The sequence below is a fragment of the Podarcis tiliguerta genome, assembly GCF_965153285.1.
Source record: "Podarcis tiliguerta genome assembly, chromosome: 12".
Lineage (NCBI taxonomy): Eukaryota > Metazoa > Chordata > Lepidosauria > Squamata > Lacertidae > Podarcis > Podarcis tiliguerta.
Window position 1 is genome coordinate 4,246,948 of NC_139545.1, and position 15,873 is coordinate 4,262,820.

Here is a 15,873-nt window from a genome sequence, read left to right on the forward strand (position 1 = left end):
TGGGAGAACACAGCTGGCAAGCAGGCTATATCCATTATATCAGGAAGTTTAGGACAAATCTGTGTTTTATGCCAACATGCCTCAGTCATTACATTTCACAGTTGCTGTATTTAGAAAAGATTGGAAATCTGAGCTTGGAGGATAAGCCAGCACATAATCAAAACTCATAAGTCTTTCAAAGGCTGTTTGAATAGTACACAAATTATATCTGTCTACCCAGAAATAACTGTGGTATTAAATACAACTGCCTGCCTGCGATTGTGTGATTGGTTAATTTAAAACAGCATTTCAATTCAAAATAGACATTACTCCGTTCTTAATTGCCAAGCACACTGCTTATGCTGCAGACCAGAACCATTCTTTATCTAGCAGGTCCTTGATCTCTAAAATCCTAGTAGACCCAGTAGAAATGGAGGGGCAGAGACAAAGCCAATAACTTGAATGATCGCTGTCAGAGAATCCTAAGGAAAAGGAGCACCCAAGAGCTGCCTGCTAAACTAAAAACATTTGCAGGTATAAAAACAGGGAATGAATAGATCCTACAGCAGAGTTTATGGGGACTTTGATTTGTGGAGCAAATGAAAGCCAGGAAGTAAAAATTCTCTTTCAGGAATTACACCACTAAACTTTGACTAGCAAGCTAGGAAAGTAGCAAAAGTAAATATATTACCACTATTAAATCCTATGCCTCATCCTTACCTTCTATGTTCCCCACAGTGGCCACAAACACAGAATCTTGAATGCTGGCCAGAATCCCTCCTTTTGCAAACTTACTGAGTCCAAATGTGACCATGGTGGGGGGGGGGGCAGGTTATCTAATATGTGCAACTTCTTAACACAGAATGGCTACAAAATTCCACTAGGGCCCCTGTCAATAAAAACAGATACATTTATTTATCCCATGAATGTAAGTCAGAGTTTGGACTGATGCATCAGTCTATTACTGTTGCATGTATTCAATTGCTAGCTTGTTTCACCCCATGGCTGCACTAATCTGCTATTATTGATTTTCAAGAAAGCGAACTCTTGCACAAGAATTTCCATTTAAATATGTATTTTTAATGACTTTCTCTCAAAATACACATTTTTATACGTGTCATAATATGTTGCCAGAACTTCACCAGAACATTCAGGGAGTATGAAATCCACACATTAGCCTGGGAGGTTTGTATCAGGCCGGCTCATTTCAGAATTCATGAAGATAAAATTCCTCAAGGATAGTTAAGTCAGAGCCAGTAGCACCACTACTAAGTCACATGGCCTCTCCCAAGAGGGTCATGTTCCTCCAGGGTCATGGTCAGAATCAGATGCTGTGATCTGATTTGGATCTACAGGTGTGGCCCTCATGTAGTAAGAGCCAAGCTAGCCAAGGTCAAAGGTCATCTGGTCCAGCATCCTACTTCCATGGTGACCAACCAGATGCCCAGGGGAAGTCCATCAGAGGACCTGAGTGCAACAGCACTCTCCTTATTTGTCCTTCCCAGCAACTGGTATTTAAAGACCTACTGCCTCAGATAGTTCCCCATCCCTCCAATTATAGGTTTGCTCTCTTTTTCAAATGACAATCGGCTTCTGCAAAGAGATGAAACAGATCAGAGGACCAGAATGGAGGGAGAGTGCTTGAGCTTGAGGTCCAGGCAGGCTTATTCATACAGCACTAAACCATCTCCAAGTATATGTCCAGACTGGGCCAGTGTTTCCCTTGCATGCAGCTTGACATCAGCTGATGCACTCTTGCTGCTAAGTGTGTGAGCCAGAGAATTCCCCCTTCAAAACTCACCGCAGTCATGGACTCACAGTGGGACTTGAGCAGGCATAGGCAAACTTGGCCCTCCATATGTTTTGGGACTACAACTCCCATCATCCCTGACCACTGGTCCTGTTAGCTAGGGATGATGGGAGTTGTAGTCCCAAAACATCTGGAGCGCCGAGTTTGCCTATGCCTGGACTTGAGGCAAGTCACTATTCTTCCCACTTCAGCCCATCCCCCACCACTAAAGGGAAAACAACACTGACCTATTTTGTAAAGGTTAAAGTGTACAAAGAAGGTTAAAGCAATCAAAGATTGCTATATAAATGACAAATATTTTCATCACATAGCAAGTGAGTCAGCAAGAAATGCAGTTTTGGATGAGACTCATTTTGTTTGGTTGTCTGTCCTGAAAGCCAGGACCTAGTAATAAAGGTGTTGGCACTGGTACTGGAGTGAGAAAGCCACTTCCGACCTCAGGAGGAGATGGTGTTGCGGGCATCACACCCCCAACATGCGTGCGGAGACTGGCTCCCAGCCCCGTGCGATCTGGGAAATCCTCGGCTGTGTCATCCCCCGGCCAGCCAATTGGCTGGCCCAGGGGGTGTGGCTTGCCTCATTTAAGGGAAGCGTGGTCCGGAATCTCCCTCTTTGGCCGCAAAGTGGCCCTCTACCGAGAGGATGGTGTACATCTTTCTGATGCGGGAAACGATGTGTGGATGGCGGATATGATGGCTGGGATTAGGGATTGGTTGCAGGTTTGAGGGTATTGGCGGCGAGCTTTGCTCAGGTGGCGGTTAGGCATTGGTATGGGTATTGTTATGTAGATGTATGGGGGGGAGCGCCATCACCTCCCCTGGATATTGAAGGGTAGTCTGGTAAAGGATTCCGGGGGGCATGGCCCAAGGCACCCCCCCGAGCAGTGACCCCGGAGGAGAGCCTAGTTGATGTGCATCAGCAGGGCTCCCCTGCTGGTGTTAACCCTTCCCAGTCTTCAAGCAAGCAGGCTGAAGCCGGATAATCAATAGGACCAATGCCTAAGCCAATACCGCTCATCACCTGTAACCAATAAAGTTGTGGCCTAATTTTAGCCCATTAACCTAAATTACTGTGTCCTGTGTCTTTATTTCTACTGGTGGGAGGCGGGATCTCGCCACGCAATGGGAGCTGAGCTGGGGATTTCTGGAGGTGAGAAAGTGATCTGAGGAGCACCGTAAGGAGCTGTTAAAGTAGCAAAAAGGGTCCAGAAGCATCTGAGAGGTGCATATCCTATCAGCTCCTCCACTTTCTGGCCATCTGATGGACCCACTCTTCACAGCTGAGTCTTCTCCCTCCTCCAGTGCACATGAGTTGAATCTGGTCTCTCCACCAAGTCTGTTGCAACCTTCGCTTTTGAAGAAGGAGAACTGGGGATCATGGCAAGGCTTGGGCTGTGGTTGGATGAGTCATTGGAAGGTGTTTCCAGAGCCAAGGCACTTCTGGGAGTTTTGTGGGGTTTTCCAGGTCCCCCAGCTGTACTACACATAATTCCATGCCTTTTCTTCAGAGCTATCCCTCGAGTCTGAGATGGATGGGATTCTGACAACACGTTGTTGCTGACATTGGGTTTTGGAGGTGGGTGGGTCTGGTCTGGTCTGGTCGGATTGCACAATTTGTGTTCCTTATTAATTTAAAAGCAATGAATGGAACAGGAATCAAAATAAAAGCCTGTGCAACATTTTGCAAATGCACGAAGATCCGTGAACTGTAAATTTCCATGCCTCGTTTCTGTTCTTAGGGGACGGGTCTGTGCTGGTCTCCATTTGGAAGAAATATGTGGGGAGTGCATGAAAGAATGCATCTAGTCAACCTCCAGTGCCTTTAACACTTAAGTGAAATTATCTAAATATTGAAAACATGTCCTTATTTTTAATGGTATGGAGCTTCACTGCAGGCAGTGGAAAACATTTTTCCTACTCACTAATTATGAAAGATCATAACGATACTTGAAATGTATGTGTGTTGAAGTAATTTGGTTATTTTACAATGCACACGAGGCCCGCATGCATGTTTTACAACAGCCCACTAAGGATCAGCTAAGCACCTGGCTGAGTTTGTCACAGGGAAGAAGAGGAAAGTGCTTGGTGAAACTTCAGGAACACAGAAACAGCCCAAGTTAAGATCTAGGATGAGGTGCAGTGGCTGATGATGTCAGAACATCATGTGGAATGATGTGTCAGGGTGGCAGGCAATCGTGATAAAACAAGGATTGCTCTTCTTTTGTTTGTTTATGCACAGGATAGCTGGACTGGACTGCACCACACCATATACACATGGTTGAAAAAACACACGATAACAATAAAACTCAACAGGATTACACAATGTCAGTGATTAACACTGCAGACAGCAACACCAGTACAAATGTTTGGGATAAAGGTGCAGGCCTATTAAAAATGTTTACTCCTGAAATAATTGGATTCCTATGAATAAACATTCCCATTGAACATGTCATCTTTGGTGGGCATATTTCTCAGCAGGAAGATCTGTCAAACAAACTCAGCTTCCTTGGTTTTATTAAGATTTAAAACACAATGAAGTAAAAACAGCTCTTCTTTGCTAATTGGCACCCCAGGAAATGTTGATAGTACAATCTAAACCATACAGTTAAAACAAAAACAGGCAGAAACACATGGTTGATGGAGAAAAATAAATGTTACCATTCAAGAGTTGAAGGAATTTGCTTTTTGAGATAAAGTAATGTCTGAAGGTGAATTACTGTGTGTGTGTGTGTGTGTGTGTGTGTGTGCACGCATGTGTGTGCATGCATGCATGTGCATATGTATACACAGACACATACAGAGGAACACATACAATTTATACTGTTTGCAGAAATTAGTAAGAAAACATTCCTTCAGTTGAGCTTTAGCTCTAGAAACAAATGTATGCATACCCATAATACCATTAATACTGTGGTCTTGCAGGAAAGTCATATTTATCCATCCAAGGCCTGCCCAATGATGATAAAGAGGACTTGTAGAAGGCCTCTCTCTCTCTCTCTCTCTCTCTCTAATGAACATGATGTATGCAGTTGAAATAAATTTAAAAATTGTCCAGTAGCACCTTAGATACCAACTAAGTGTCCCTGCTCCTGCCAACCTAGAGTTCGAAAGCACGTCAAGTGCAAGTAGATAAATAGGTACCGCTATGATGGGAAGGTAAATGGTGTTTCCGTGTGCTGCTCTGTTTCGCCAGAAGCGGCTTAGTCATGCTGGCCACATGACCCGGAAGCTGTCTGCGGACAAACACCGGCTCCCTTGGCCAGTAAAGCAAGATGAGCGCCACAACCCCACAGTCGTACGTGACTGGACCTAATGGTCAGGGGTCCCTTTACCTTAAGTTTGTTCTGGGTATAAGCTTTTGTGTGCATGCACATTAAAGCTTATGCCCAGAACAAACTTAGTTGGTCTCTAAGGTGCTACTGGACTATTTATTATTATTATTATTATTTCGACTGGACAATTTATTTATTTTTTAATTTTTTTTATTTTGACTGCGTCAGAGCAACACAGCTACCTACCTGAATCTAGAATTAATGTATGCACTGCAACTAGTCTCCATGGTAATTCCTGATATGTACTGTGTGGAGCTTCTTGAGAAAACAGCTCTTCCTCACTGGGTTGAATGTGCAATTGGTGGGAAAAGGCGCGTGCATGTCACTTGCATTTAATAATATGGCTAGTTGTGCTCAGGTGAGGAGCAAACAGAAATATGGTGTGGCTTTAGAGGCCACCACACCAAAATGTCACACACTTACAACAAACTGCACAAAAATAGGGTGCTAATGAGCTTTCACATTTAACATTGACAGCAGGTATCTAATGGGGGATTTTTATTCATCAGATTTACTTTGGCAAGAGGAAATATGGAAGGTATTTTGCTGACAACAACATCATGTGAACACTTGTGTGCAGAAAACTTGTGTCCGTGACCAGCACTGACTCCACAATAAGCTCTTTTCTGGAAGCACCTGAGAAATTTACCAAGTGTTTCCCATGCCTGTTTAGAAAACGCTAACCTGAGCCCACACACCTTCCAGCACAGAGATGTGTGAACTGTCTCTGCATCTGTCAATGAAAACCTATAATGTCTACTCAGAAGTCCATCCCACTGACTTATTCCTGGGTGAATTGGTACAGGATTGCAACCTAAAGCACACTAATTTTTCCCTTGGGAGAAATGAAGGATCACACACTAGAGACACACACTGGAAGAGAAAGCACACCCCAGTTGCATTTCTTTTCTAACCCCCCCAGGAGGGACTTGACTCCCTGTGTTGTTTGAGGGACTGAATCCCCACACTGCCATGTGACTAAACAGCAGCAACTTTCTATTAGCATGATCAACACAACAAAGTTTTAAAGCATCTGGTAAGCCTTGTTGTGACTCAACGCAATTTGTAAGTAAGACAAGAAGTAAAATAATAATAATTTCATAAATCTAAGGAATCAGAGTCCACATTCCACTGAAGTCTTGTCGCCTGCTAGTCCCATTTGAATTAAATTGAATTTGTGTGAGGAGCATTCTGAGAATTTCCTTCCCTCGCTCCCAAACCACAGAAAGCAGCAGCCTCATGGAAGCTGGCTCCTACGTGTGCATTTCCTTATTGGGTCAGAAATCCTGTACCAAAATAGCTGCTGTGCATGATAGAAGCATGCAGCGCTAGAGAGAGTGAATAGATCCCAGCCCTCAATGGGAAATCTCACACAAATGGCTAGTTGCAACAGTCCTGATCACCTTCTTGGGAGGTTGAGCCGAGCCCTCTCTGCCACGCCCAGTTAAAGATATGGTCTATGCTGTTGACACTGATGTTTCTGGATATAATGATAAACCATGGGTAGTTAAAAACAGGAAGTGGATGCTTCCTATCTCCTTTTCACACCTGCCATGGTTTAGCATTGGATTTGAACTGGTACCATTTCCAGGGAATTCTGGTACTGATTGCACGTTTTTGTGAAAGAAAAAGATCCTGCCAATGGTCCAATTTACAATATTACAAGTTCAAAAAGGTTTGCTCATCTTTTACTCTTTTATTCTAATTCTCAACTAAAAGAGTCCCTGAAGCAGCTATAAAGGTAAAGGGACCCCTGACCATTAGGTCCAGTCGTGACTAACGCTCATCTTGCTTTATTGGCCGAGGGAGCAGGCATACAGCTTCCGGGTCATGTGGCAAGCATGACTAAGCCGCTTCTGGAGAACCAGAGCAGCGCACGGAAACGCCGTTTACCTTCCCGCTGGAGCGGTACCTATTTATCTACTTGCACTTTGACAGTGCTTTCGAACTGCTAGGCTGGCAGGAGCAGGGACTGAGCAATGGGAACTCACCCTGTCGCGGGGATTCGAACTGCCGACCTTCTGATCAGCAAGCTCTAGGCTCTGTGGTTTAACCCACAGTGCAGCTATAAGCAGCTATTAAAAAAATATTTGCAAAAGACAGAAGCCACACTTAAAATTGCCACCCACAAAAAATAGAAAGCAGCAAATTAAAAACAAAACCTTTCAGCAATTTAGCCTTTGTCTTCCTTTCTCCCCTCTTCTCTCTTTTTGGGATCTATGATCACTAATCACTGTCAGTCACCTTATTACATATTTATTAAAGTTTCTCTCCCCAGCCCCCCTCACCCCCAGCTTTGAGAGCTCTGCCAAATGAGTTGACATGCATCATTTCTGTGGAGTTCCTGAAAAGGCACTGAATTCCTTAAAATTGAAATCAGCCCTGTGAATGTAAAAGACATAAGCAGTCAGCACTGATGACTAAAAAAGACGAATGAAGTAATGGTAATGCTGGTGAGGCTGTTTGTCTCCAATGTGCCATAAATAGTGAAGCGAAATTAAAATTTCTCAAGCAACATCAGCTATGCACAAAAAAAGGAATGTGTGATGAGAAGCAGACAGGATCAGAAGTTCAGGCAGAGGTGCTCCCTGCAAATGGAAAGGAATATATCCCCCCCTCCGAACCCGCAAATTCTGTTGTTGTTGTTCCTATTGTGTGAGATCTCCTAGCTGCAGGAAACAATGTCATGTAGTGCAGACTTCCTTAATTTCCTGCAAAATCCCTCAATGGAAAGCAACATTTTTCAAGTAACATTTGTCTCTGTCCATATATCTAGTCGTCCTCCATATATCTAGTTCTCCCCCCCTTCACTCTGCCCCCCACCGCATTTGCTAACAGCCTGATAAAAGAGGCCTATAGCTGACATTATGTTTTATTGTGTATATCCATTACAGTCTATCCAATAAAAGCCTGACCACCATTTCCCAGTCTATTTTCTCTTTCTGGAGTTTAATGTGACTGCTAAGAACAACACGAGCCACTGCTGGCCATCACTGAAATGCAATGTTAATGAATCTTCATGGCTAGATGTCTCATGAAATCCTACAAAGTGTATCAATATTATCACCATCTCTCTCTCTCTCTGTGTGTGTGTGTGTGTGTGTGTGTGTGTGTGTCTGTGTAGACCAAGAGTGGCCAACATGGTGCCCTGCAGATGTTGGATTTCAAACTTCGAGCAGGAGCACCAGCCTGGCCAATGGTGAGGGAGGGCAGGAGTTGGAGTCCAACAACATCTGGAGAGCAGAGTGTGGGCTACTCCTGGCGGTGATGGTCAGATGCTGTAGATACAAAGATGTAGACAGGTGGGGCAAAATGACTGACAGGTATAAATGCAAATTAATGCAATTAATGTGTGTTGGGGGCTGCTGAGCAGTCTTGCCTGGATGTTAGAGTGTCTTGTATTCTGACTAACACCAACAGAATAGAAGGAAGGTAGAAATTATTTCTCGGTCGGAGCTAAACAATATAAATTGAGAGCATTTGCAGATGACCTTGTATTGACATTGCAGGAGCCAGAAACTAGTACTAAAAGGGTCTTAGAACTGATTGAAGAATTTGGTCAAGTGGCAGGATTTAAATTAAACAAATTAAAAACAAAGGTTCTGGAGAAAAATTTAACTGAAAAGGAGAGAGAAAGGTTTCAGAAGGAGACAGGTTTGACTGTGGTTAAGAAGGTGAAGTATTTGGGGATTAATATGACATCTAAGAACGGGAACTTATTTAAAGATAATTATGAAAAATGCTGGTTGGAGGTGAAAAGAGACTTTGAAATCTGGTCAAATCTGAAGCTATCATTGTTAGGTCGTATTGCTGTGATAAAAATGAATGTATTGCCGAGAATGTTATTTTTGTTCCAAACACTGCAAATTATTGATAAAATGGACTGCTTTAAGAAGTGGCAGAAAGATATTTCCAGATTTGTCTGGCAGGGCAAAAAGCCAAGAATAAAATTTAAAATATTAACAGATGCAAAAGAAAGAGGAGGCTTTGCCCTGCCAGACCTGAAAATTTATTATGAATCAGCAGCTTTTTGCTCGCTGAAAGAATGGCTACTTCTGGAAAATACTGATATTTTGGACTTAGAAGGGTTTAATAATGCTTTTGGCTGGCATGCATATTTATGGTATGAGAAGGTTAAAGTGCATAGAATGTTTAAGATACACATTGTAAGGAAAGCACTGTTTAATGTCTGGATAAGGTATAAAGATCTACTTGAGAGTAAAACTCCAAGGTGGTTGTCACCAATGGAAGCGAAGGCCCTTAAAAAGCTTAATATGGAGGACAAATGGCCGAAATATTGGGAGATTTTAGAACAAGATGGAGAAAAATGGAAATTACAGAGTTTTGAGAAGCTAAAAAATAAAGTGCGTGACTGGCTTCACTATCACCAAATAATGGAGGCATATAAACTAGATAGGAAAGTGGGCTTCCAGGTGGAAAAATCAAAATTGGAAACAGAACTGTTAGAGTCCAAAACTAAGACTTTGTCAAGAATGTATAACTTGCTGTTGAAATGGAATACGCAGGACGAAACAGTGAAATCTGCTACGATCAAATGGGCACAGGATGTTGGACATAATATAATGATGGCTGACTGGGAACAGTTATGGACCACCGGTATGAAATTCACGGCATGTAGTGCCTTAAGAGAGAATATTATGAAAATGATATACAGGTGGTACATGACACCAGTCAAGCTAGCAAAAATTTATAAGTTGCCTGATAATAAATGTTGGAAATGTAAAGAAACAGAAGGTACATTCTTTCACCTTTGGTGGACGTGCCCAAGGATTAAGGCCTTTTGGGAAATGATCTATAATGAAATGAAAAAGGTATTTAAATATACTTTCCTCAAGAAACCGGAGGCCTTTCTCCTGGGCATGGTCGGCCAATTGGTGCCAAGAAAGGACAGAACCTTTTTTATGTATGCCACAACAGCAGCAAGAATGCTGATTGCGCAGTATTGGAAGACTCAAGAACTACCCACCGTGGAAGAATGGCAGATGAAGGTGATAGACTACATGGAACTGGCAGAAATGACCGGCAGAATTCGAGACCAGGGAGAAGATCAGGTGGAAGAAGATTGGAAGAAATTTAAGGATTATTTACAGAAATATTGTAAAATTAATGAATGTTAGAATGATGCTGGATTTTGATTAAGGGGCTTTCTGTAAAAAACGAAGAAGTAAATGGAAAAAATAGTGCAAAAGAGAGGGAAGGGTAAAGCCAAAATATTAAGATAAGAAGGGAGATGAAAGTAAAAGAGGGGAAGGATTTGCTGATTGAACAATGGAAATGGAATACAAAGGAGGGAGGTATGGGGAAGTCCAGGAAAAAGCTAATGCAAGATCTATTTTGAAAAGTGAAGTTGCTTTTAAACGTTGTTATATTATGTGTTAATTTTTTGTTATGTGTTAAGGTGTTTTTTTCTTTATTGTATCTTTGTTGTTGTTGTCTTGTTGTTTCTTTGTTATGTTTGGCTTATATTATACTATGAAAACTTAATAAATATCAATTGGGGGAAAAAAAAGAAATTATTTCTCTTGCTCCCCCTGAAGAGGTTCAGTTGGACGAAGAGATAATCATAGAAGTCACGTAAGAAATCCCGAGAGAAAAGGGATGCTACAATTCAGACTCCATTTGAATATCTGAGTTTTACGAGGTCCACTGCTGTGGCTGCTCGGCTGCTCTCATCCTTAATCTCCTAGACCTCTCTGGCGCAGTTCAACAAGTTGTGGTTGTTATCAACCTCCTTGTGTCCCCGCTTTCTGATAGAAACAGGCAAATAATGAGCCTAGACAGGAAAAATCCTGCTAAATGTGAGCCTTCCTTCAGCACCATCCTTATCTCAAAATGGCAGCTGGACATGAGATGATGAGCCAGTGAGGCTCTTTTGCTGCCCAGGACATAAACACCTCCTGCCCTGACACTCTGGAATATCTCTGCGAAAAACTACTCTTCCTGTTCAGTCCCATCACTGGGATTACGAAACACGTGCTGAGTAAAAATACTCCCTATTCCTGATCTAGGGGGAACACTGCCTTTATGCTATGCTAATGGCAACAGAACAACATAATTCCATAGAGAAAAGGTAGTTCCTTTTCCAGCTGTCTGGAAAATTTGTTACAACCCATTTTCTGGCTCCCCCAAAAGCACCATCTGAAATGAAGCAAGTTTGGAGAGCAAGTCAGCTTCCTATGCATAGCATTATGGAGTTTAGATCCAGATTTAGCATTGTAGGTTGGCAAAGGAAGCACATGCAAAGTATCAGTCACTCTGGATTTGGCGGCTGCCAGTAAGTTTGTAGACATGGGCTTCATCATATGGCACAGGAATGTGTAAATGGAAAATTCTCTTAAAGGGTTGCTGATAACACTAAGTGAACTATATCTGTACTTTATACCATCAGGGCATGGCTATACTAGTGCATTATATTCAGGCATATTTACCCCGAGTTACAAAAGAAAACACTGGTGCTTCTTCAGTACAACTGTCTAAAAGTACCATTTTCAATGCAAGGAGCCATTTACAGAGGCTCCTCTAAATGGGAAATTATCAGAGGATAAGATGATTTATTTTAATTTCAATGCACTGTCACGGGTTTTGAGTTTTAATCAAGTTTAAGTTAGCTAAGCTTTGGGTAGTACTGTCATTTACCTATGCGAAAACTCACATTTCTGCCTGTTCGTCCCACCTCTGTTGACAGCCATTAGAACATTCCTTTTCATCCCTTCCCTCTCCTTGCAGTTTAACCTTGTCCCTCGAGGAGTATTTTCTTTCCAAAAGATAGATTGTGGGCTGCACACAACATGAAAAGTTTATGTACTTTTCCTGTTGCCATCTGCAAGGTATTTCTTCCCAATATTTTCTTCTAAAAGAATTGAATTTCAGGTTCTAGTTTGCTTCTTCACAAGTCAAAATGGCAACTTTAAAAATTGTTGGTAGAAATGTTCAAATCCCCTTATTTGTTGTCATAAGTGGATTACAGCACAATCTGGCACATTTCTACCTCGTAGCAACTCCCACAGAGCTCAGAAGGGCTTACTCCCAAGTAAGTGCACAAAGGATCGCAAGCCTACAGTCAATAACTACATGGGAAATGTTGTTCATTAAACCAGACAGATACAATGGCTTTGACCCTGCAAAGGGGGCAGCAGGCAACCAAATCCAGGGACAGCACAAACCCACTCCTCAGCCACTCCCTGCTAACCCGGTTCTTGGAGGGAACTTGCTCTTAATAAACAGGTATGGTCATCATGAAGTAGGCGCTCCCTCTGAAACCCTGGTCCCCAACTGGAGAAGACTTTATTAGTTAAACTCAGCAGCTTGAGTAATGTCTGGAAACACACAGGAAGCCAATATATTATAGCAACAAAAAGCAATTATGGTCAATAGCCTGATTGCTGCATTCTGAAATTACTTAAGTTTTTAGTTAATCTTCAAAGGCAGCCCCATGTATCCTACACTGCAGTAATCTAACCTGGATGTTAGCCAATTAAAATCATATTTTTGATTAATTGCATTTCCACTGAAGCACAAGCACAGTGTGCTGCCTCCCGCAGTGGATTAAAAGGCAAACATTTGATTTTTAATCTCTCTTGGCAGAACCCCATTTTGAGGCTGGCCTTCTCCCTCTCTCTTTCCTTCCTGTATGCCCTCAATATGCTTCACCTGGTTGAGCACATCTTGATTATGAGACTAAAACTATTTGAAGAAAGGAAACATTATTTATCTCAGAGATCTTTTCTCATTCCAGCTCCACACAACATGCTTACTTTTAACTTGAGAAGTGACAGTACCAAAATAACAAGAAAAAGTCCCACCTTATTTTTGAGACCCCCCCTTTCTTCATATCACTAGGAAAAATACCATCCTTCTGTTGTTCAGCCATATTTTTCTATTTCTTTCAAACACATAAGTTCACAATTTATGTACAGCTCAAGGTAAACCTAAAGCAAACACAGATGTGCACATATACACTGCTTTTTTTTCCAGATTAGCCCAACTGACTCCAGGGTAAGCAATTAACTTCAAAGGGACTACTGTGGAATAAGTGGTTTGAGGATTGCCATTCATAGATGGTTTAACAGAAACATTCATAAAAACAAAGCACAAACATTTCATCAAACTTACGCTAAGATTTTTTTCAAGACAGGGGTCCCCATACTTTGTTCAAGGGAGCCTTTTCATAAAGCAAAAGTCAAACCTCCTTGCCTTGCCTTTCCCTGGGAATCAGAGAGACTTGGTCACAGGATGAGAGGAAAGACAGCCGAGGCACAAAGTGCCACATCTGTTGGGCTGCCCTTAATGGTTTTCTGGAGGTTTCAGGTACAGTGGCCTATTTCCTGGGGAAGATAGATTATTGGAAGAGTTCTAGAATATGCACTACCTTTGAGGCACAATGCCAATTATTTTGCCCAATAAAGGCCCAGTTTATGTCAGGCAACATGGTCCATGTATGCATCAAGTTAGGAAAACTATTGCGCAAAGGAGAAACAGAGCTGGAGACTGTAACCACAAAAATGGAACAACCTTTCATAACTCTAGCATCATTCAGAAACATCTGGACCCTGGTCCTTAGGAAATGATCTAGGCTGGAACACCCCACCCCCCAGGCAACAGCTTATGCATGGTTGCCTTCTTGAGAATCTAACAGGGAAAGTAACAGATCTTAATTGATATTGCAGAACATATGCAATTCACTGGTGGTCTTATGACAATCTAATGCCCATTCAGCCAGAAGAAATACTCAGACATACAAGACCCAACCAAGAAATCGGAAGGTGTTTAGAAGCGGATGGAGTGGAGGCATTTACCTGACCTCCCAACAGGTGAGCCACTGCTGTTTAGCAGGAGAGTGAGCAATGAGACAGCAGGGAGGTTGGCACGGTTCAAACACACCAGCAGGAGACCAGATTGGCTTCACTGGTGCATTGACACTCTGCTGATCTCACAACCACCTCATCCCTCCCATGGTATAGGAGCAACTCACATTTGGGATGTGAAACAGGCTTCCTTTTAGTGTCATAATTTAATTCAGTGTTTGGTATCATGTGCATGAAGCACTGAGAGTTAAAAAGAGCAATCAAGCTTTGAAAACTGTAGCTCCCTTACAGCAGCCCAGATTAGGGCTGGGCAGTATCTGGTTTTCAACACTGCGATATATCGCTAGCTAAACATCGTGATATACCTATATATCACAATGTCTGAAATAAGGATGGAGCTTTGTAGAGGCATTGGCTGCTTCAAGGTTTTTCACACATTGTGATTTTGGCATAGCATGAGCACACACACACACACGCAATATGTGATTCACAGTATATTGCCAGGTCAAAAATTATGAAACCAGTATCATCATATGGACTTCTAACCGGTTTGGGATATAGCTGTCAACTTACAGATTTGAAAATAAGGGACCAGCAGCCTCGAAAATAAGGGATCAGCAGCCAAAATAAGGGATTTTAGTCAACCAGCAGCCAAATGAAGCCTCAAGCGGTGGTTCCCACAGCGCAGCAACCTGGCAAAGGGGCTGCAGCAAGGAAAACCACCGTCAGCTCTCCGCTGGGAAGCGCTGAGCAAAGGCAAGTCCCCAGGCAACACGGCCAATTTGATCGGCACAAGGCATGCAAGCTCCACCCCCCAGTCATTCTTAAGACTCCTTATTGGGTGAGCAACGCAGCCAAGCAACACAGTTCGAGGCCGGCAGGGAGGGGGAGAGAGGAGCTGCTTCCTTTGAAACCCGGGAAATTTAAGGGGCATCATCAATAAGGGACAGCAGCGGGACGTGGCGCTGGGATAAGGGACTGTCCTGCCAAATAAGGGACGTTTGACAGCTATGGTTTCCTCAATATATTGAGATATCTCAATATATTGCCCAGCCTTAGCTCAGATATAATCCTGCTATAGGTCAATAGTCTCTGGAGCTGGCTTCCATAAAAAAAATGAAGGAAATATGCCTACCTGGAACAGCTATCTTCCCTACTGTTGGATGATCCATCTCCATGACAAGTCCATTGTGCAGAACCTAAAAAAGAAGAAGAAGCAAATATATAACAATAAGCATCGCCCAGTGATACAGAAAGCTGCAACTAAAAGTATGGTTCATGATTAAGCCCCGTTAAGGAAGGACAATACATATTTGCTTTAAGCATGGAGTACTGGAAGTCCCTGTGTTGTCCAGTATTTCACAGTTGTTGCTGATGGCTTCAATTATTATAACCCACATACTTGAATACAAATGTCATATCTGATAAATAATAGTCAAGGACCTCTGTATGTAGAATCTGTGCTACATGAACAGGCTCCCTCTAGGTAGGCTATATGATTAATTATATTTAACAAATACAAATCTCATGCAGTACTTTTACTTGTCAAAGAGAAATACTGGAGTTGTGGGGCTTGTCATTTCAGTTTTGTATTGCTGTAATATTTTAAATTACTCTTTATTGCAAAAGAAGAATGAAAAATCTAGCACCATCAATATCCCTGTTACTGCCACTGAAATTTCATCCTTTATTTTATGACAGAGAACAATTAAACCCAATATGTGGAATGGGAGGGACTTCTGCTGCCAACGTACTATATCTTAATTTCAGTAAGGCTTTTGACATATAAACTTAGAAAAGTAGAGCCTTTGCATGTCTTCCCATTCAGTTACACTGGCAAGCAAGCAAATGCCTATAACTTTTCCTTTCTTTTATTTTACTTTTTTGACAGAACTGGATAGAATTCAAAGGTATAGAAGCCATTTCTG

The 15,873-nt window shown here is 42.2% G+C and overlaps 1 protein-coding gene across 1 annotated transcript in view; it reads right to left on the reverse strand.

Annotated features, from left to right (window-relative positions):
- Positions 1–15,873, reverse strand: part of SUGCT (succinyl-CoA:glutarate-CoA transferase) — a 320,741-nt gene that overhangs the window by 26,962 nt on the left and 277,906 nt on the right. Inside the window, exon 13 of the mRNA XM_083407090.1 lies at positions 15,081–15,144. Within this exon, the coding sequence (XP_083263216.1) occupies positions 15,081–15,144 (64 nt within the window). The remainder of the gene's footprint in view (positions 1–15,080; positions 15,145–15,873) is intronic.